Source organism: Melopsittacus undulatus, chromosome Z, assembly GCF_012275295.1.
Source record: "Melopsittacus undulatus isolate bMelUnd1 chromosome Z, bMelUnd1.mat.Z, whole genome shotgun sequence".
Taxonomy (NCBI): domain Eukaryota; kingdom Metazoa; phylum Chordata; class Aves; order Psittaciformes; family Psittaculidae; genus Melopsittacus; species Melopsittacus undulatus.
Window position 1 is genome coordinate 20,052,820 of NC_047557.1, and position 21,486 is coordinate 20,074,305.

At 38.5% G+C, this 21,486-nt stretch overlaps 1 protein-coding gene across 2 annotated transcripts in view; it reads left to right on the plus strand.

Annotated features, from left to right (window-relative positions):
• Positions 1-8,382: 8,382 nt before the first annotated feature.
• RAB3C (RAB3C, member RAS oncogene family) overlaps positions 8,383-21,486 on the plus strand; it is a 115,293-nt gene continuing 102,189 nt past the window's right edge. Inside the window, exons 1-2 of one of the 2 annotated variants that reach the window (XM_034073063.1) lie at positions 8,383-8,445; positions 16,652-16,879. In XM_034073063.1, coding sequence (XP_033928954.1) covers positions 8,383-8,445; positions 16,652-16,879 — 291 coding nt within the window. The remainder of the gene's footprint in view (positions 8,446-16,651; positions 16,880-21,486) is intronic. The other variant, XM_005151936.2, reaches the window with a different exon arrangement.

Genomic DNA, 21,486 nt, shown 5'->3' on the forward strand with positions numbered 1-21,486 from the left:
TCCTCTGAATTTTAGTATGGTTACCAGAAATATAGGAATAAGCTTCTCATAGTATAAAGTTCCAACAGCCAAATTAATTTATCTTCTTCAGAAAGTGTATAGGTAGATGCTGTTTCAAGAATTGTGTTCTTATTGATTCTGCCCTTATTTGTATCTATATCTATCTATGTATCTATGTATCTATCTATCTATCTCTATATCTATCTGTCTACCTACCTATCTGTCTATCTATCTATCTATCTATCTATCTATCTATCTATCTATCTATCTATCTATCTATCTTTCTAAGGGAGAAATTCTTTACTGTAGGGGTGGTGAGGCAATGGAATGGGTTGCCCAGGGAAGTTGTGAGTGCTCCATCCCTGGTGGTGTTCAAGGCCGGATTGGACGAAGCCTTGGGTGGCATGATTTAGTATGTGGTGTCCCTGCCCATGGCAGGAGGTTGGAATGAGATGATCTTAAGGTCCTTTCCAACCCTAACTATTCTGTGGGTCTATGATTTCTCTTTTACTGAATCACATTAAGCACTGTTTTCAAAGAAAATAATCTTATTAGTTTCCTCAAGATCTTTTCTGTTGGTTTTTTTTTTTAATTCCTCATAAATCTTGTTTTTTCCCTCCCTAACACCCTCAACATCAGCACCAATTATGATAGGATAACAATAGTATCATATTTTACAGAAAAGAAAATGGAGACAGAAAGATTTCCTTAAAGCCACACAATGAATCAGTGGTAGAACCCAAGCCCAAACAAATTTCCAAGCATATTCATTCTTCCAGAACATGCAGCTTGACATTTTAATTGCAATTGTGAGAACTAAACATGTATGTAGATTAGGGTGCCTTAAACACCCTAAAAATGAGGAACAGGGAAGCTGAGTGCTGAGAGTTTCACTGCAGCATGGCAGTGTAAGGAATCTTTCCCTAAGGACTGCTCATTACTCCTCCTTGCTAGAGGTTGCTACTGCAGTGGAGAGCTAATTGAATGATTTGTGTGCCCATCATCAACTGGTCAGAAACTGGCCAGCTCTGTGCAATGTCTTAGAATGGCGCAATGTTTTCTGTAGTGAATATCACTGAGAGGTCTCTGGCTGGCTTCCAGTATTTTGCTTGGTACCTTATACAGAAGTCATTATGGTAGAACTGGGTTTGTTTGCAAAATATTAATCTCTTATATCCCATCTTTATATACCTGCCTTTATAGTCTCACTTTCTTCATATTTTGGAGGTTCCAGAGCATGTGGGACAGACTACACAAACAGCCTGGTTGCCTTTCTGATTAATTCCTTCTGTGTGCCAAATGAGCATTCCCCTAGCATTTCCAGGCAAAATGAGCTAAACCATGTTACTATGCCTGAGCCTGCACTTAGATTCAGATGTCCATATTCAGTTATTATTTTGGTGACAGGTACAATTTTGCAATGAGCAAAAGCAAGAGGAGGAAACAGACATTAAAAATTTGGACATACTCACATGTGACAACCCCCTTTCTCCTCCCCCAATGCTTTTTCCAAACAGATGAAAAGATATGATAGGAATATAGGATGTGATGATTTCTCTGAAACAGTTAAAAAGCAATCCTTTAATGGAAAATAATGGTGAACTAATGCTAGGGGCTACTGCCAGCTCCCTTGCATGATAATGTACTGCACACATAACAAGGAAGAAGGTGAAGTGTGGAAACATTTAACTTGGAAATAAGGAGTAAAATAGAGGCAGACAACATGCTGTTAATCATATATGGAATCTACCAACCACTCAACATCTCTACCCTGGTGAAAAAAATTACCGGCTGCTTTTACAGACTTCAAGTGATGCTTATGAGCTGATATGACATGTAAGGCCAAGCTGGGGCTCCTTCCTTGATTCTGAATTTGTCTCACACTTGAGAGAAGGTGAATGCTTCTAACTGAAAGCTAATGAGATCTACAGGGGATCAGCATCTCACAGAATCACATCCTCACATTTGACCTCTAGAGGCTTATTCTTCATCGGCCTGATGAAACAAGACTGATGTCTGAGTAGGCCTAGTGATTGGCTTTTTAAGTACCTAGGCAGAATAGAAAATCAAGTAATGATTCTTTTTCTTCCTGAGTCATGCATAGCTAAGGGACCCAAAAATAGCTATTCGGTTGTTTACTGCCACAACATCCTTTTCTAACACAGCTGCAGAGTATTCATGGGAACTACTTGATAAAATCACCATGACATCATTAGCAGCAACTGCATTTCTATCTTGAAATGCTTATTAGATGAGAAAAAACAAGTAAAATTAAATTATATTAGAGCCAGAGGTGAATATATATTTGTATTTTTTTCCTCATTCATTTTTACATATTTGGTGGGAAAAAATGTAATCTGCCTATAGACTTTAAACTGTTTCTCCTTTCCACCTTCTTTTTTACTTCAGACTATAGTTTCTGTAGCATAAACTTTCAAAAGAAAATCCAGTGAACTGTAGATGAACCAGCAAACTGTAGCAGTATGTGTGACAGTCATTTCCATTAACTATTGTAAACTTTATGCTGACATCATACTGAGGCAAGACATACAAAAAAGATGCAAAATTAATTAACACAAAATCACTACAAATCACATTGACAGTGTGCATGTCTGATTAAAAAAGTTAAGATTATTTCCTTAACCAAGCAGCCTTACACCAAGAGTACAAAAAAAGCCCAGCAAATCAGCTTGCTTCGTCTGAGAGGCCAAATCCCTTTGTTTTATGGCTGCTGCTTCCCTTGGTCATTCTGCAGAACTCAATGCAGACAGATTCCTTACACAGCATTTGCTGTTATGCTGTTTTAACAACTGTTTAGCAGTGCACAAATGATTCCATGGGAAGAAATGGGTGAAATTCCTGCGAGACCAGTCACCCCAGAACCCGTCTATAGGTCATCTGATGGAGCTGAGCTTTTGTCAGCACTGGGACACCAGCGACACCCACTGACCATCCAGCATTGTGCCTTGGTATATTATGGATCTGACAAAGCTTTGTTTATTGTTGGTTTTGTTGTTGGTTTTTTTACCCCATGTTTAAGAATTTCTGTGTTTCATAGAAACTAATGCATGATCTTTTCTCCCATCAGAACTTCCTCTTGTCTATGACGGATCTTGAGATAAATGGTATAGAAAAGCATGGACAGTCAAAGTACCTGCTATATAGAAAGCTTAGGATTATAACACTTTACCATGAATGGGAAGCTTGCTGTAAAAGCATTGCAAAAGCATTAACTAAGGTGTATTTTTTACATAGATGATGCAGGCACTGCTACTAAGTATCTCTACAGATTTATGCAAACTTGGGTTTATTTCTATATTTTCAGTAACCTTTATAACCTGTTCCATCATAAAGAATATACAGTGCTTTGATCTTCATTTTGAATGGTATGCAGTTTCTGAGTTTAAAGCCCTTGCTCAGAAAACAGCGGAGCAGACATTTTCAAGGTTACGCTTTGTACCAAAAATTGTGCTGGACGACTTAAAGTACATCTTCAGCTCCAGGTAGCAGTTTGTCCCTTGCCTGCAGAGATCACTGGACAGTGGTGTGAGTGCTCAGATTAGGTGGTGACTGAAGTCAAGAGTATGAAGGTTTTTTCTCCAGCCCCAGAACATGTAGCAAAGGGAGATACCTACAAAGGTTGACGTATAAAATGCCTGTTTGATCTCCACAGACCGAAGTGATCTTACTGCAGACAAGACAGCATGCTATACAACAGAAAATTAAAAACACAGTGCAAGTTTTTCCTCTTCAAAACACCAATGAAACTATTGCACGTAGAACATGAGGATGCAGGAAAGGTAATGGCATATCTGGTACTGTGACCCCGTAGCCACGGCAACAACACTGCAAAGACAGATTACCCCAGTAGTCATTTCCATCAATGGCAGAACTGTAGTGATTTACACTGGTCCCTTACTCACAAAATGAAAACCTGCATTTCAGTTCTGTGTCACAGTTTTAACGTTTACAGAATTTAACAAGGAAGAGACTGTCAGTATCATCTATTCTAAGTAGAAGGAAAAAAAACCAAAAACTTCACTGACAGGAACCATTTATTTGTCTTTCATTCTAATGCAGACCTGTCAAGTCTCACATGATGAGCGTCAGACTTGCCCCTTTAGTCACTGCTTTCTCATTCCCCACTGTGGCATCTCCAGTTCATGCATCAGCAGCATCCTGTCATGAAGCCTGATGTGTGAGTCTCATCCATTGTGATTTTAAGGACTCACAGGGGGACTCACAGGGTCTGGAAAGGTCACAAAACCAAGCATTGATAGAGCAGTGAAGCATCTTCATCTGCTGCAAAAGTAGCAACTTCCATGTAGTTTATCTGTCTTTCAGCCTGATGAGAAGTCCCCCCAGATTTTTTGCAATGGGTATGTACTGTAAAATTAGTGTTTTGGGCAGAAAACAAACTGCATTACAAAGATTGAAAAATGTCCTAAACCCGTGCTGTTCTACATCTAAATAAGGCAGACTGACTGTACTAGCTATCTCCTGGGCAGCAGCCTCATTCTAGGTTAGCTTTTGTGATGACATATATTATTTGAATGACTACCTGCCATCACCTAGGGAAAATTTCTCCTTTTCTCTTTAGTCCAAATAATAATTAACTTGTTCTGTGCATTCCATGACCCAGCATTTGATGTGGGGAAAAAAAAAATTAAAAAAAAAAAAACAAAAAAACAAAACTCCTCTGAGTCTTAGCAAAAGAAAAGGAGTAACTGAAAACCTGAGCCGATGTTCATGACTACTTCTGCAGTGTTTCTACTATTTCTGGTTAAAACAATTAGGTGTTTTACTCAACTGGGTCTCTCGTATGTTAGCACCTGGTGAAATAGCTAGTTCATAGTAATTATGTACAGAAGAGAGCTTCAAATACACCATGGTTTAAAAATGTTAATGTTATTGTAACCCAATGATTAGTGATCACAGAAAAACCTGCCCCACAAACACAGCACTATGTGAACAAGAGTATTCAGGAGTATTGTCACAGCATGCCACTGGACTAAGATGCTTAAGATATAAAACTGTAGTTCTGTCTAGCATTATAGAGTTTAATTCTGGTCAATTTCTTTTCCATACCATCTTCAAAAGCCTCTGAAGGAGACAGCAAGAAAAGGACAAAGTTACTGCCAGAAGACAAATAATAAATAAAATCAGAAGAATAAAAAAAACCCTAGTATGGTCTCTCCAACCAACATGCAAAGTCTCACCGTTAGTTCTTGCATTTTTATGCCTTTAAAAATTAAGCAAAGAAACAGAAAGGTGCTATTTTTGCAGAGATACTGCTAACTTTGACATTTTTAGTGAAAAAAAAAAAAGCATTTAAAGAATGACATATGACAATCTAAAAACTAATCCTGCTTTATGTTCTATTGACAGTTCCCTGTATGGAGGTTTTAGATGAGAGGTTGCTTAGAGACTTCAATGCTAAGATAAATGTCAATACAGTAAAAAGATGTGGAGGATGTTTGTCTTGGGATAAATTTGGGAACCCAGAATCAGTTAAGTCTTGCAATTTCTAATACAGTATCTGCAGTAAATCTACTTTAAAAGTTTAATAGAATAATAAACTCAGAGTATTATGTTCTCTAAATTTTGTAATAAAAAGCTTCTCCAAGTACTTTAATCCCGTTTCAAAAATCTATTCAGCTAAAATTTAAATGACATTCCAAAATGAGAACTGTTTCATGAAAATCTATAGTTTCATATATTCATGATTGCATATTTATATTACTTTCTTAAAAATAAAACTCCATAAACCAAAATTTCAATAAAAGTAAGTTTTCTCTGGTTTTCCTTAATTGCGCTTGATAGCAAATACAATGTGCCATGCTTTCAGAGGGAAATGGTTGTTATCCATGAATTTTTTGGCATGTATCCATCTAAAACCAAAAGGAAGAATAAATCACACGGATTAAGAAAAATTACTCTTAGCATGCTCATGCATGCATGCACACACAGAGATGGTCTAAAATGCTGAGAAAATGGATGTTTACATGCCTGTATTATCAGAAAGAGTAACATTCAATATTTCATGCCAGAAAGAATTGGCTACAGAAATGCGTGATGGCATATATCATTCCTTTGAACGAACTTCCACTTAATTTCTATTTTCATGTTATAGTAAGGTAGGTTTAAATAGCTCTAAAGAAATTAAAAATCTGCAGAGCTAGAATGAAATTTCTTCTGACACACACTTCAATCCATATTGGTATCTCTATTATACAATTTGCCTATGTCCTAGCTCCCAAAGGTGATTTACTTTACACAACACATACCGCATACATAGAAGTGGGTAGCCCACAAGGTAGGATGATGTTTTCCTGCTGCCTCAGCCACCGCAGCTGCCTAATCCTGCCCTTCTCTCCCTGCCCAGAGAGCATCCACCTCTCAGCCCTTGGGCTGACATCCCAGCATGAGCCACCTCTGCTGCTTACACCCATGGTTCATCTTTACCTTCTCAGTAGAGGAGAATAAGCCAAATCTAAAAGCTGAATACACCACTATTTATACATTCTGTCATTTAGAAGGAAGGAAGAATTTCAGCTGACTGGAACCAAACTATTAAGTTCCTGATGCCAGATTTAGCAGCCTGACATCAGATGACCCCGGGAGTTTTGGGCCCAGCCTGGACTTTCACACATTGTTCATATGCAGGCTATGAAGACACATTCATGTATGAGTGTAACTCACAAGTATGTTGCAAGTCTATCTATTTATTGGCTTGTTTTCAGTATGAGTGAGAAATCTAGGATTTAGTCATGTTGACTTTGCTCTAGGGAGTAATCCTTTTGGCTAGGCATTAATCCCCATCTGAACTATGGATTGACATTCTCAGTATGAATGAAACTTCACAAACAGGACCAGACAAACTGGAAGTTTTAAAAAATTCTGAGTTATTCCTTTGGCTCTTATTCATGTAAGAATTTGTGTATGATGCACTGTCATAGCAGAGTCCTAGATCATATAAGGAACAATTTCAAGTCATTTTACAGGTTGCTGTGTCCTTTAACTCAGCATTATGAAGTCTTGAAGTCTGTGGTTTAGTTTATATCTTTAATGCCATTATTCTTGTAACATTAGTATCCCTTATACACGGAGTGTTTACAATGGATACCTCATTGCTGGGGAATACAGTTGTACGCCCCATCTCTGGAAGTGTTCAAGGCCAGGTTGGACAGTGCTTAGAGCGACCTGGTCTAGTGAAAGGTTTCCCCGCCCATGGCAGGGGAAATAGATAACCTTTAAGATCCCTTCCAACACAAAACATTCTGCTATTCGATGGTCCCGAAATATTTGGGCCACAAAATATGTATGGACTATGCATTAGAGGATGGGGTTATGGAAAATATGACATTATGCCAACAAAGATGTTTAAAACACCTTCTTCGACAATAAAAACCATGCAGAAGATATACTTTTTGGCTGCTTTGTTATCATTTCCTCACGATGACCTCAATACTGCCATCAAAATTGAGTGCCACTGCCCAGAAGCAGTGACACCATGTCCAAGTTGGTCTGCTGCCGTTGAACAACCCTGACACCTGCCTGCTACCGTCTGACAAAGGCTGGAGAAAAAAGCAGGTGAGGAAAGAGAAAGCAGGGGCAACCGGATATGGCCAAGAGAAGTCCTGGCGTAGGTAGGAGCTGTCACTACACCACAGATAAAGCATTAACCAGCAGTCACCATGCCAAAGGGTGCTCGGCCTCGCTCAGCCCCAGGGCTGGCTGGGGGGCACGGGGACGAAGCCCTTGAGTGGGAAGTCCAACTACTTCAGGGCTCCCCCTCTGCCGGCGGGTGCTGTCCAGGAACACAAGGTCGAGACTTGGCTGCTCGGCGTTGGCGCTTCCCACCTCGAAAAGCGTGGTGCAGGCCACGGAACGGGAGCAGTGACTGTCTGCGGCAACTTCCGCAGCCCACGCTGCCTGCCGTGCCCGCCGCCGGCACTCGAAAGGCTCCTGCCGGCTCCTCCAGTTCCGTTGCTGCTTGCCGCGCCCCCCGCCCCGCCATCGCGCCCTGTGCCCGGCCTTTCCCTCCGACACCGCCCCCGTGGCCCCGACACGAGTTCTCAAACCGCTCCTCTCGCCGCGCCACCGCCCCCGGTGCCCTCCTCTTTGGCGGTGGTCTGCGGGGTACGCCGGGAGCTGTAGTCCTGCCGTCCCGCCCCGGCGGCGGCGGGCACAGGGGAGCGGGACAGAGGGACTACAGCTCCCCGGGGTAGGCGGGAGAGAGGGGCGGTGCCGGGGAGGAGCGGGGACAGCTCCGGTGCTGATCGCGACGCGGGGTTTCGGCAGAGCCCGGGCTGGCTGCGGCGGTGGCTGTTGGCGTCCGGGGCGAGCGGCGGCGGAGAGAGCGGCGGGCCGCGATCGGCCATGAGGCACGAAGCGCCCATGCAGGTCGGTCCAAGGGCCGAGGCCGAGCGACCCTCGAGGGGGGCGGGCGTCAGGCGCAGCGCGGCCGAGAGCCAGGCGGCCGGGGGACGGAGCAGGAGCCCCTCCGACCTGCAGCGGCATGGCAGGGCCGCCGGGCTGGGCTCTCCCGCTGGTGGCCAGTGGGTGTGAGGAAGAGGAGGGTAAGGACACCCCTTGTGTGAGGGGAGCCGGGGAAGCCGTGTCTCTGCCACCAGCCGGCCGCGTGTGGGTTTCAGTCGCATTCGGGCAGCCTGAACTGTGTTTTACAGGTACTGCCCGTGGGAATGAACGGGTGTATGGTGTTTGAGGATGAGGTCCTACCTGCATGTGCAGGAAGTTGCAAGGTATCTCCACCTGTTTCTTCAGTGAACGGTTACCCGCCTGCACTAGGCTCATGTCCAGAACTGGGGGAAGCAAAGAGAAGGACCATTTTTAGCAGCTTATTTATCTGTAAAAGTATAATGCCTCTTAGCACTGGAGAAACAGATGTTGTACAGATACTGGTTAGGTTATGGACAGTTTTTAGCAGTTCCTATGTTATGGAACAAACCAGTTTACAGTGAACTGTACTTCAGTTACTTTTTTAATAGAAGATCTGTCATGTTACCAATGAATTGGTAACAGTCAATCCTGCTGATTTTAAAGAATGGAAATAGCACTTTGCAGGGTGTTGTGATTTATGTTATAAAGTGCAGCTTTCTTTGCTAATATTTTTCCTGATGGATATCTACTCCATCAGTAATAAGATTTCAGCCTGAAGGGAAGATCAACATCTTTTCAATATGCATGCTCAAAAAGAAGTCTGAAATCTTAAATTATTCTAATAAGGACTTGGGTTTGCTTGACTTTGGACAGAGACTGATAATCTTACATATCTTTTGCAGAGCAATTGTTCAGATGACACATGCTGAAACATTTTAGCCAAAGAAATGCACTAGAAATAAGCTATTCTTCAGAAAGAAGGTCTTTCAGTTTTCTGATGGGAAAACAATAATTAGGATGCTGTTTAAAATACCCAGTTCTGTATGCTACATGCATATGTTGGAAATGTTTATGTGGTATTTGCAACTTATGTACACAAGCTTATTGAGGTACTGAAGTCATGCCTAGTACGTATTGGCTTTGGAGAGCACTTCATTAAAAGCAAATTCTGCTAATAAAGGATGACAACTACACATCGGTCACTATTGCATTTGGTGTTTTTGGTAAGTGTTGAACTGATGTTGTTAAAGAGTTGTGGAAACAAAATGATAGCACAACATTATAATAAAATCTAAAATCCAGATAGAAAAGAAAAATATACGTACTTGGCACATCAGAGAACAGCTTGGGTTTTTTATATAATCAGAGAGATAATAAAAATGTACAGACAGAATTTTATTGTTGAACATAATGGAATAAAAGTCAGCAAAAATCACAGCCTAAGTGTAAAAAGAGATAGTAAAATATCTCTGTCAAATACCCTCCAAATTCCACTTTTTCAAGGCTGCTGAAATGACCAAACACTGTCTATTTTTAAGCATATCTCACACGAAATTATAATCACAAGCATTTGGATTTTTCCAAGATACGAAAATGCTGTCTGGCAGATGAGACTTAATCTTTTGTTGTTTCTGCATGTTTTTTCTTCTTTCTTCTACTTACACTATTCTCAGCATACACTTTGTCTTATTAAAGATTCCAGTAAAACTATATATGTTGAGGATTCTTCTTCTCAAGAGTCCTTTTGTTTTCCAACATTAGCTAGTATGGTTGATCCATGTTCAAATGTGATATAGACTGGCTGACCTAATTGCTTGACTTATCTCTTTTAGCTATCTGATTTCCTATTACATGAAATGTAGTTTCTTTTTTGCACACAACAAATTTATAGGTCAGTCTGTTACAGAGCTACCATCTCTGACTTCTAGAACAACAGAAGGAGTGATCAAGTGTATGTCTCTTGATCATGACAAAAGCAACTCTGAGGAGAATTTAAGCATTTTTTTCCAATTTCTACCAAGAAGCAATTAAATAGAAAACTAGAAGGTTAAAGTATTTTAGCAGGATGAGAAAAAGGGCCTGTGTGGTGTCACTGTCTTTATATTTTTATTAATTCTTTGAAGCTCATGACATTTCTCTGTAGACAAGAAAGGCCAACAGTTACCAGACAGGAAGCCCAAAAAGTCCTTCCAGAAGAGGAGTCACCTAGTATAAAAGTTTGCTGTTTTCATCTGTTGGGTATAGTCGGATCTGTGTCAAAGTTTGTGACTACTTTTAATTTTTCTAGCCATGTTTTCAAAAACAGAAGTTAGTCTTAGTAGTGCTTATGGCCATGGAGAGGGCTTTGGGTTAGAAGTCAAAAGCTATGAACGCTCTTTTTCTGGAAAACATGGAAGTCTGTATGGGTTGTGCATTCTTGTAAGAATTAATCTGAATTTGTTGAAATGTCTGTGTAGATCTCAGCAGTTTTCTGTAAGGCTTTCCTGGTACTTTCAGAAGAGAAGGTTCAGTGGGAATTTCTCAGTGATTCATACGCTGATTCATTCACTTCAAATTTCACTCCTTAACTGATTTCATTGTAGCATTCTTAAGCTACCCTTTTCATGGAGAAGGTAAATTTAGGTTAAAAAATGACAAATGTGGGATAATGTTCTAGCTCAACCAAAAGCAGATTCATCAGCATCCACGTGCTAGAGCCTTGCCAAAACTATTCTTTACTGCTGTTCTTTACTATTGTGTTCTGCAGTCCTGGGCATCTGGCAACACTGTGGCCATATCCATGATACTTCTAATGATACAAAGCAAGCAGAGTTTCTTTAAAATGTTTTAGAATTCCACTTCTCTCTGTCTTCTTGATATTCCCCAATTTGGCATTTCAGTATGCTGCTTATAAAAAAACTTTGCATGCCTAACTTTTCAGACTGGGTTATGCTGGTTATGCTGAATATGCTTACACATATTCATGAATCTAACCTCATAATACCTTGAAGCAGATAAGCTTCTCTTGATGCTGCCAAGTACATTGGTTCACAAGCTGTGCTCTGCAGATGGCTGGCAATCCATATATTCCAAATAAGTGGCTGGCGTATTGTCCACTGAACTCTTAAGTCTTATGAATTACTAGTTGAATTTAATAAGCTGTAGCAGTGTGTGTGACAGTAATTTCTATTAATTACTGGGACCTTTATGCTAATACCATACCGAGGAAAGACGTACAAATCAGATGCAAAATACATTAAAACAAAATTACTAGAAGTCTCATTGACAGCGTGTGTATCTGATAAAAAAAAATTAAGATTATTTCTTTAACCAACCAGCCTTACCCCAAGAGTAGAAAACTCCCCAGTAAATCAGCCTGCTTGGTTTACAGGAGGAAATGTGAAATTCCTGTGAGAGCAGTAGCCCCAGAACCCCTGTCTCTAGATCATCTGATGGATCTGAGCTGTTGTCAGCACTGAGTCATCAGTGTCACCCACTGACCATCCAGCATTGTGCCTTGGTATATTATGGATCTAACAAAGCTCTGGGTTTTGTTGTTTGTTTCGAGGTTTTTTTTCCATGTTTAAAAATTTCTGTGTTTGATAGAAATTAATGCATGATCTTTTCTCCCATCAGAGCTTCCTCTTGTCTAGGATGGATCTTGTGACTAATGGTATAGAAAAGCATGGACAGTAAATTAATTATTAAATGCTCAGTTAAAAATTAGATGATAAGGATTTGTGAGAATTGGCTGTGGCCTGCATCTGTGGATATTGAGGTATTAATTGAGAGAACACCAGAAGTAAGAGATTAAGCAGCTTGCCTAAGATATAGAAAATAGGGGAAAAAAAAAGTCATAGGATGCCCTTGAAAGAATCAGGAATAAAACCCAATCTCTAGATTATTCATCTGGTATACCTTGAAAATAATTGATCTTTTCATGAGTGGATTATATTGTCATAGTGCTCTTATAAATACAGAGCATGGTAACATTTTGGCTCTGGTGGTGACATCTGATCTGCAAATTAAAGACAACTCACTTGTGGTGCATCCTACATGCAGTCCAGTGAGTTACAAACATTAAATTTTCCAATTGTATCCCATTGTTTCAATATCCATTTATTACGTTTAACTAACTATATTTTGCAAAATGCAAAAAAGTCACCTCACCTCACAGAAATTGAGCATATACAAAGTTCCGTTTTCTGGTTTTTTTTTTGTTTTTTTTTAAATAAACACTGTATTTGTGAAGTACACAGAGGAGTAAACCTCAATATTTTCAGTTCTAGTTTTTCTTGCCTTTTCCATCGTATTTGCTCTGGCAAGTTCATCCTGCATTGGGCATTCAGAGTGCGATGTATACGTAAGTGCAAACAGAACTTACGTGTAGACCAGGGAGCTCATGGCATGCGTACTGCTCTGCTTAAGTGAGAAAGCTGATCAAATTAATTCTGTCAACAAATGAGGTCCTCTATGGCCATAAAGAGATTAACACAGCCAAGTGTTTTGTTGTTATTATGAAGGTGAACACATACTTTTTCACATTGGTTCTAAACCCTTCCCTGTTTTAACCTGTTCTTTTGAGATCAAGGGAACAGCTGAACACAAGATTTGAAAAGTACCTGGTTCTGATATAGAAAACTCTGCTAATGATAAAACTCTCCTGTGCCAATAAATAATTTACGTTTCAAGATGTGCTGTAAGCATGGAAGACATCCTTTTTTGTCCCATATTCAAGTTGTAGACATACCTACTCCTAAGTCCTCTAGGAGGCTAGGGGAGTCATACCTACTCGTAAATTCTCTAGATGGTCTGAGACTGCGTTTGGTACTAAAATCCTAATGAATGTAGGGATCTGAAATAGGGACTCTTTCTACAAAAAGCTAGATTTGCAGTATGCTAATGAAAATACCCTTGTACATTCTGTTTTCAATTGTAATAATGAGGACAAAATTTTGTGGCAGAGAAAACAATGTATTTTGCTGAAAGTGATGGGTGTTTAATATATGCATTCAATTATACAGAGAACTTTGTGAAAATAAGAGTTTTGCTTTCTTGGAAACAGACTATCATAACATTAGGGAGGTTAGCATGTTTATTTGGTTCATGTCTGTGTATGTAGTATTTAATTACTGGTATAAACATGTCATTCCTGGTGATTATTTCCAGCATTGTTTCCAAAGGAGGAACATAGATAGCATCAGTACTATCTTCTTCACATTTCTTTGCCAAATGCCTCCATAGTTGGGACAACTCCTGTTAGGAGTGAACTGACAAATTAATACATGGGCAGGTGGGCTGCAGTGCATCCCATAGTTACTGGAAGTCAGCAGCTTGCATTTAGAAAAGAGAAGCACTGCAGACATATTCCAGAAGTCTAAGAGGACCAATCATCTCAGGTGTCCCTTACATTCAGCAAAAAAATTGAGACTCTAGAGTGTCATTTAAGGTGAGAGCCTCATATAGATGATGTGAGTTGTATTCTGAAGAATCTCACTTTGTGCTTAGTACAGAATGAGTAAGTTGGGTAAGTAATGGCAATGTCTTAACACATGTACTGAGTCTGATGTTCCTTCAGACTCATGAAGGCACTAGTACTTTTCTAAAAGTCATTTGGGTTTTGGGGACAAGAAAGGATCACTATTGCTAATCTAGGGAAACTGTCTCCATAGGCTAAAGTTAGTCTTTTCAAACATTTTGAATTATTATCAAGAGCTCATGATTCCTCCAGTGGAACGTACAGAAATTAGTCCTTTCCCATGCCTTTCTTGTGCCTTCTGACTTCTGTAATAGGCAGGCATGCTTTGAAATAGAAGCTGGATGCACTTCTGTGTTTAGCTTGTCCATAATTCTGCCTATGATAATGCAAGTAGTGAATCCATAAGCCTAAGGTATCGAGATGTTTTTTTGTTTTTTTGTTTTATTTATTTTGGGGGAGATTAGGGATGGGGGGGTGTGGGGGGGGGGCTGTTTGTTTGTTTGTTTGTTTTGTGTGTGTGTGTGTGTCTTTTTATTTTTATTACTATTTTTTAAGAACTATTAAGGAAATTATTCCATGGGTCATGCACATAAATTTAGAGGAGCACTGAAATTTCTCTGGGAAAAATCTGCATTTAAAACCATCCACAGGAAACAAGCTCTTACTCAGAAAGGCTACATAATGTATAGAATTTAGAGAGACTATTGTTAGAATCCAGGTCTCCTGATTCCTTTGCTGACTGAATCATACTGTTTCTGAAGTATTAGGCATTAAAGTACATGGTGATTATTTGTAAGGCACATAGGACTGAAGGCAGCAATGAAATGAAAGTTAAACCCCCTTTTTGTAAACCTTAAGTGAGTTGAAAAAGCTATGTAGGAAGCTTCCTAAGACATAAAAAAATCAAGAAAGGTGATTATTCTTCTTGCTAGAAGTGTCTAACCTGCGGTTTCAGCTGTTGCATTGCAGGTAGGAGCCAGAAGGGCAGCAGAACAGGCTGCTAGGCAAGTGTACAGGTTGCACACTGGCATCCCCAGCCACTTCACAGTCTTTTGGCTGCTGGAATTATTGACTTGTTGCAAAGTGTTATCAGCATACTCTTACCACTCTGTTGCCAGTTGTGATGAGACAGGTGTAAGCAGCATTTGATTCTCCTTTTCTCATGTTCTAAGAAAAATGTCTGCAAATAGTTTAAAAATGAGGAAGAGTAGTGAAGGTGGACAGGATCTCCTTTTGTCTTTTGCTATAAAAATCAGAAAGTTGAAAAAAATAGTGGCATATATTCTAGGTAATATTTAGAATTTTGTTCTAAAACTTCTTTGTTGCATGTCTGTGAAAGTGAATAAATGTTAAGACCAATGCAAGTACTCAGGGTGCAAGCACATAGGTACCCAAGACTACATTTAATCCAGGTTTTAGTAACTACCAAATAAAAGGCTAATCCTGAAATCAGACACTCCCTACTGTATTTTTTATGGAATACAAGCTTATACTGATTTTTTTCTCATAAGCTTGTTATTTCCATTGTCTCCTTCAGGACTTTTTGTCCCTCCTTCTATATGCCTCTTCAGTAGCCCAGAGAAGCTAGCATACTGTTATTTGTGGTATGAGACAGCAGAATTAGCTCAGAAGATTTATGCAGTAATTGAAATTCTGCTGAGAAGGTGGGTTATTGTGCAGCCCTCACCCTGGTTCCAGCTCTTTACTCTTAACTGCGCACATGTACTCCAAGGTGTCTAGCTTAGAAAGCTTTGAGGTGAGCTGCTTTTCTATACACCTTTGTGTTAGGATATTATATCTGTCTTTCTGCCTGAAGTCAGCATGTGAAAGTGCTGACCTTGGTGTTGCCAAACTCCAAGAATTTAAAATCCCCAAAAACATGAGATTTTTTTCCCAAAAAGCACACGAGGTGAAACACTACCTAGTTCTAAGGTCTTTATTTCTGCCAGCTGATTTTTGAGCATCCCAGGCAGAATTTTGGTCAGGTTTTAAGTTAATTTCTGCAACACTCCTGAAAGCCAGAAGTGTATTTTTTATAAATGGAACCTGTGATTTTTCAAGTCCCTAGAGCAAAATGGCCTTGCTGTTTAGCAGTGTTCAGTAATCTGTGCTAATTCAACTGTTTTATATGGATTAGAAACTGTATTTTAAGGGCTCAAATTTAAAAACATTAACAACTGATAGCTCATTATCATTGCAAATTCCAAACTATTAATAGAGTAAAGCTGTAAAAAAAATATTTCAGAAGTATATACCAAACTCACTATTTAATGGTTTGATAAACTGAAAACTGGTAAAGGCAAAATACTTTGAATACAGTGATAGGCATTACAAAAGACAGCAGCATATTTACAGTAAAATAAATGGTTCAAGAATTTTATCAGATCTAAAACATGTTAAACTTTTGTTTGGAAATATATCTTATGTCATAACACAGCATTCATCTCTTATTTCCTACTTCTTCAAGTGAAGTATCTTTGCTTGTATTGTCACTGTCTGGCTAATTCATCACATCTTCTGAATATAGCTCTTTTTAATTATAAACTTAAGAACTGCCCCAGATTTTTAGAATTATTTTTTTGGTACCAGCCACCACTGATGTTTGCATTCTCGTTTGCAACCAGAACTATTACCATGGATACAAGAACCATAAAATTAATTAATCATCTGTGAACTTCTTCTTGAGTTCATTAATATCTGATATCAAAAACTCCAATAAAATCTGAATGTTTCTGGTTTTATATGATACAAGAGACAATAAATGATTTTTTTTTTCATTTTGAATTACAGATGGCATCCTCTCAAGATTCCAGATATGGCCAGAAAGAAACATCTGACCAGAACTTTGATTACATGTTCAAACTGCTCATTATTGGCAACAGCAGTGTTGGGAAAACCTCCTTTTTGTTCCGATATGCTGATGATTCCTTTACATCTGCATTTGTAAGCACGGTTGGGATCGATTTCAAAGTAAAAACAGTTTTCAAAAATGAAAAAAGAATTAAGCTACAGATTTGGGTAAGCCAAAACCAATAATTCTATAAACAAAGCAAGCTGTAGCAGTTTGATAGATAGCATTTAAGCTACCATAGGTTTGCACTGAGTGTCACAACTTTTATATATATATGCATATATATATGGCATAGTAATGAAAAAGCAGTTATTTCCTGTATAATTTTTGTGTCTTGAATAATAGAATAATGACTTGATTAATAGAATATAGACAGTATATATAGGCTCTTGAAAGTGATACACGTTATTAAAAAGTGCTTTGAAATACCATTTAGGTATTACATTTCTTACCACAGAAATTACAAATTCAGATAGTAACTATGATAGTGGCTGAATAATGGAAGGCATAATTTTTGGCCATCCTGATCACTGAAATATCTTCCTGCAGTTGATAAAGAAAATACGTGGAAAGAGAGAATGTACCAGCTGTGTTGCTGAGGTATACAAAACCCCTCATCTCTTGCCTACACCTTAAAGATGGCAGAAAGATGACAACTGTATGAAGTTTGATTTCAGCAAATAGGTGTTCTTTTATGTAAACCATCCTCAGAAAGAAAGGAGAGACAAAACTTATTTATGTTAGAGCCACTGATGCTCACATCTCCTAATTCTTGGATGACAGGGTGATACTCACTTAAATGAGAGGCGATGATAGCAAAACATTTAACAATGCACAACCTGAAGTTAAAGCTTTAGGTCTTTTCTGTTATTTGTGGGTGCGTGAAGAGTTTGAGCAATGTGTCTTCAGTGAGGTATTCGTAACAGCCTTATTAACCAAGATTTTCTTTTTCTGTGCATGAATACAAGTAATCTAAAAAGTTATTTAATGATGGATAGCCATTAAACCTCAGGAAACTTCAGCTCAAATATGGCAAGTTAATCTAGCATGTTTGGAACAGCAGATAAATTATCTTTTTAAAATGGCAAAAAGTGAATTTCCCAGTTTCCTAAGCTATGTCTTATTCATGTCTTTTTAGGTAGACTTCAGCCCTTGATATCTTAAATCATTTGTTGTTCTGTGCCCTTAAGGAACTTGAACACAGACTTTGCCTCTCAACATTTTTAAGCTTAGATTCTTGCTATTATCATGGGTATAACAGCTACATACTAGCTAATTGTATGTCATGTGCATGCTTTCACTACAATAGCTTGCTAGTTTCGTTGTAGTACTTTAATGCTGGAGATCATGGAGATAAGATGCATTGACATTAGCTTACAATTTTTATAATGGAACAATAAGATTGTCTTCACATTAGTCTTTACAGTTCTTCTAATCAGCAAGTATCCTCTACAATAGATTTTACTGTTCATGTCTCTCCCAGCAAAAGCAAAGCAGCAGCATTAGTTTACAATGTTGTATTAATGGGATTAGTTTGACAACAGTGTATTTCTCATAATGCCTTTCCACAGGCATTGTGGAATATGTATAATGCCATATACACACAAATATGTACTTGGCTCTAAATCAGTCTGTTAAATTTAAGTGTGTTCAGGGCTATCCATGGCATAGGGAGGTTGTAGCAACTGTATTCTTGCCAGCTGGAATAAGCTTCCAGTTTTATCAAAATAGACATTTTGTTACTCTTTTTATGAAATAATATGCAGAGTCCAATCAGACTCTGATGGTTCTTACCTGCAATTGAAGTCAGTGTAACAAATGCAAGGTCTCATGTCCCTTAGGAGTGATGGAACAGGGGCTCAAAGCATGGAAGAGACCTTCCTGAAGTCACCTACCAGGAAATAGATTTAGAGACTGGTCTTCAGATCTTAGTTTCATGCTAAAGCTTTTTACCCCCCCAGACAGTGCTGTATTGTGGTGTGTTGGGGTTCTTTTTTCTTGTTTTTTCATAAGAATTTTAATGCCAGTTCTTAAAAGACCTCAACATTTCAAATTAACTCCAACTGCAACAGCTCTTTATTGCTGTTTGCACTTTTTAGATGGAACATTCTGCACTGGAGCATCGTGCTGCAATTATACTTGCTGTTAAATTGGTTGACTGTTGCACCTCTGGGACCTTAAATAAAATCTGTTAAGTATCCGAGAAAGCTATTCTACTGCATGGAATCTGAAATAGAGCACTATTACCCCATCTCATAAGCTATATCAACAATCATATTCTTAATATGTAGTATTTCTGTATGTAACATCTGTCTATATTACATTATGCTTTATTACTTTACTTTGATGATGCAGGTGTCTTTCTAAAATGAACAATAGTCCTGCAATATCCATTCCCATTTCAAACTGCATTTATAAAAGAGCATTTATATTAGATAAAATATGAAATTGAATGAATCATAGTGAGTGTGATTTGATGCTAATTCTTAGTAGAAACATGTAAGAGGCTAACACTTCCTTTAGAACAACTAGCAAATTATGGGGTGACATCACGTGATAACTGTTATTCAGCTTATGTGAAATAAAATGTGCGGAAAAATCTCACAGGTTGGAATAGTTAGAAGAAACTGTAAGTACAACTCTAAAGTGTGTTGTGAATGACAAGATCAGAACTGTATTATTTTGCCATGTAGTGCACTGAAGAAATACATGGAATGCTGCTGCTCTGCTCTCCTTGCCTGGCAGTAAGATACAGAAATGTGTAAATAGCAATGCTGTTAAGTCACCAAAATTCCCTAGATGGAAGCACAGTTAATCTAAAGTGTCCTGTTGTAGTTTTATGCATATTATTCTTGGGTAGACTCCTAAACTTTGTGATTTAATAGCCCTTTCAGTTGCACCTTTTGTGTTTAACTGAAAGCTTGTTGGAGCTTGAAATACTGATTTCCTGAGGAAAAGGTTCTCGTATGCTTGCTAGTTAAGGGTACAGATTTGTTTGAAAGTCATCGTGGGGAATCAAGAAGCAGAGTCATTATTTCTTAATAAAATTCACTGTGTGAATTCACTTAAAATTCACTTAATTCACTTAATAAAAATCACAGATGAACTAGCTGGGGTTAACAGACTGATATAGGTGTTGTGTTATGTACTAGGATGCCCTACAGGTCTTTTGTTTGTTTGAACTTCTTTCTCACTTTGAGATAATGGTGTCTTCTTGGATTCAAAAGACCTGAACTGAATTGTCTTCTTTCATTGTTTAAGTCAGGGAGGATGGGGCTACCTCGAGTATTTATATTTTTCCATATGATCAGAAAGAGCCTGCTGGAAGCACTGTAAAATCTGAGTTTTTTTTCTTCTGAGCCAAAGACCTTTCCACACCATTTCTTACTGAAATTGAGAGAGGTTTGGAGTTCAAGTGCTATATTCATCAATGATAGCACATTACCTTGTCATAGGACCATCAGCTATCCTGAAATTTTGTTTCACAGCAACAAATAATGTGACAATTTTTGTATGGACATTAGGAAGACAGCATATTAACAGGTTGTTGCCTTTTAAAGCATAGAAATCAGTTTAAAAAAAAGCATTTTACCTAAAAAGGTATAGATTTCTTAACAGAAACTGTAAGAAATTTTGGAAAGGAGTTGTGTCTGTGTGCAGCACATACGTGCATAGGATGGAAGTCCATCAGAGGGCTTTATGGTGTTTTACAGTGTCAAATAATAAATAGCAATACATTTTTCCTCCGTTAGTTAGCTGTTGGGGTTTTTTTTCCCCTAGTTTTTGTAGGCTAGTGTTCTCAACAACAAATATTAAAGATGCACAGCCAAGGGAAAGCCCATTACAGTACAGACAGTACTATAGTGTTCAAATCTCAGTCAGAGAACTGCCAGGAGTTTTTAATCTTTGTGTATCTTGGGGATCTTTTACTTCAAGAAGCTGTATATTTTTCTTAATTAAGGGATTCTTAGTGCTCTCTTTACATTGCCCTTTTTATTCTGTGTTCTGTTTCTTATACCCGTTGTATTAAAATTGGACCCGTGGATCCAGTTCAGCTCAGCTTTCCATTGTTTTAGGTAAGTAACCAAGAGAAAAATGGATATATTAGATGCATCCATTATAAACAATACACATCTTGGAAAACTACACAATATATTTCTTGTATAGAACCAGAGCCCAGTCTTCAGTGCCAAAAGAGACTTTGGCAATGTAAAAGCCATACTCAGTTCAGGTGAACTTCAGTGCAAAAAGCATATACTGTATGCTTTGTGAGACTGGCCATGTTAGCCAGTGAGAGACTTTTAAAATTTATATGCTTTTATTTAAAAAAGTAGAACTAGGTATTGAAATATTTATGTGACATTACAATTTTATTGCTATAAAAGCACACCTTGAGGTTTTAAAATGTCGGCTTTAAACCCAACTGAAAAAAGACATTGGGTTTTCACTTCAGCACCCTGGCTAGAGAGCCCTGTAGCCTGGTCTTATGTGCCGGCTGTTAGACTTTCACGTATCAGTCTGATTGCAAACTCCTGACTTAGATAGTTTGGAGAGGAAACTTGAGGTAAAAGCCCTGCAACTGCAACTAGCATTAAATTCCACAATTTTTCTCAATATTCCAATGGTTTTGTGAAAATATTCTGAAATATTTGGTCAAAGATCTTACTTTCATACAAAGTTCTGTACTTTAAAAAACCCTCTGTTGCCTACTTCAACAATTTTGCTGTGTAGCTTTGCTTACAATATAGAAATAAGTTCCCTGTGATCAGTCTAG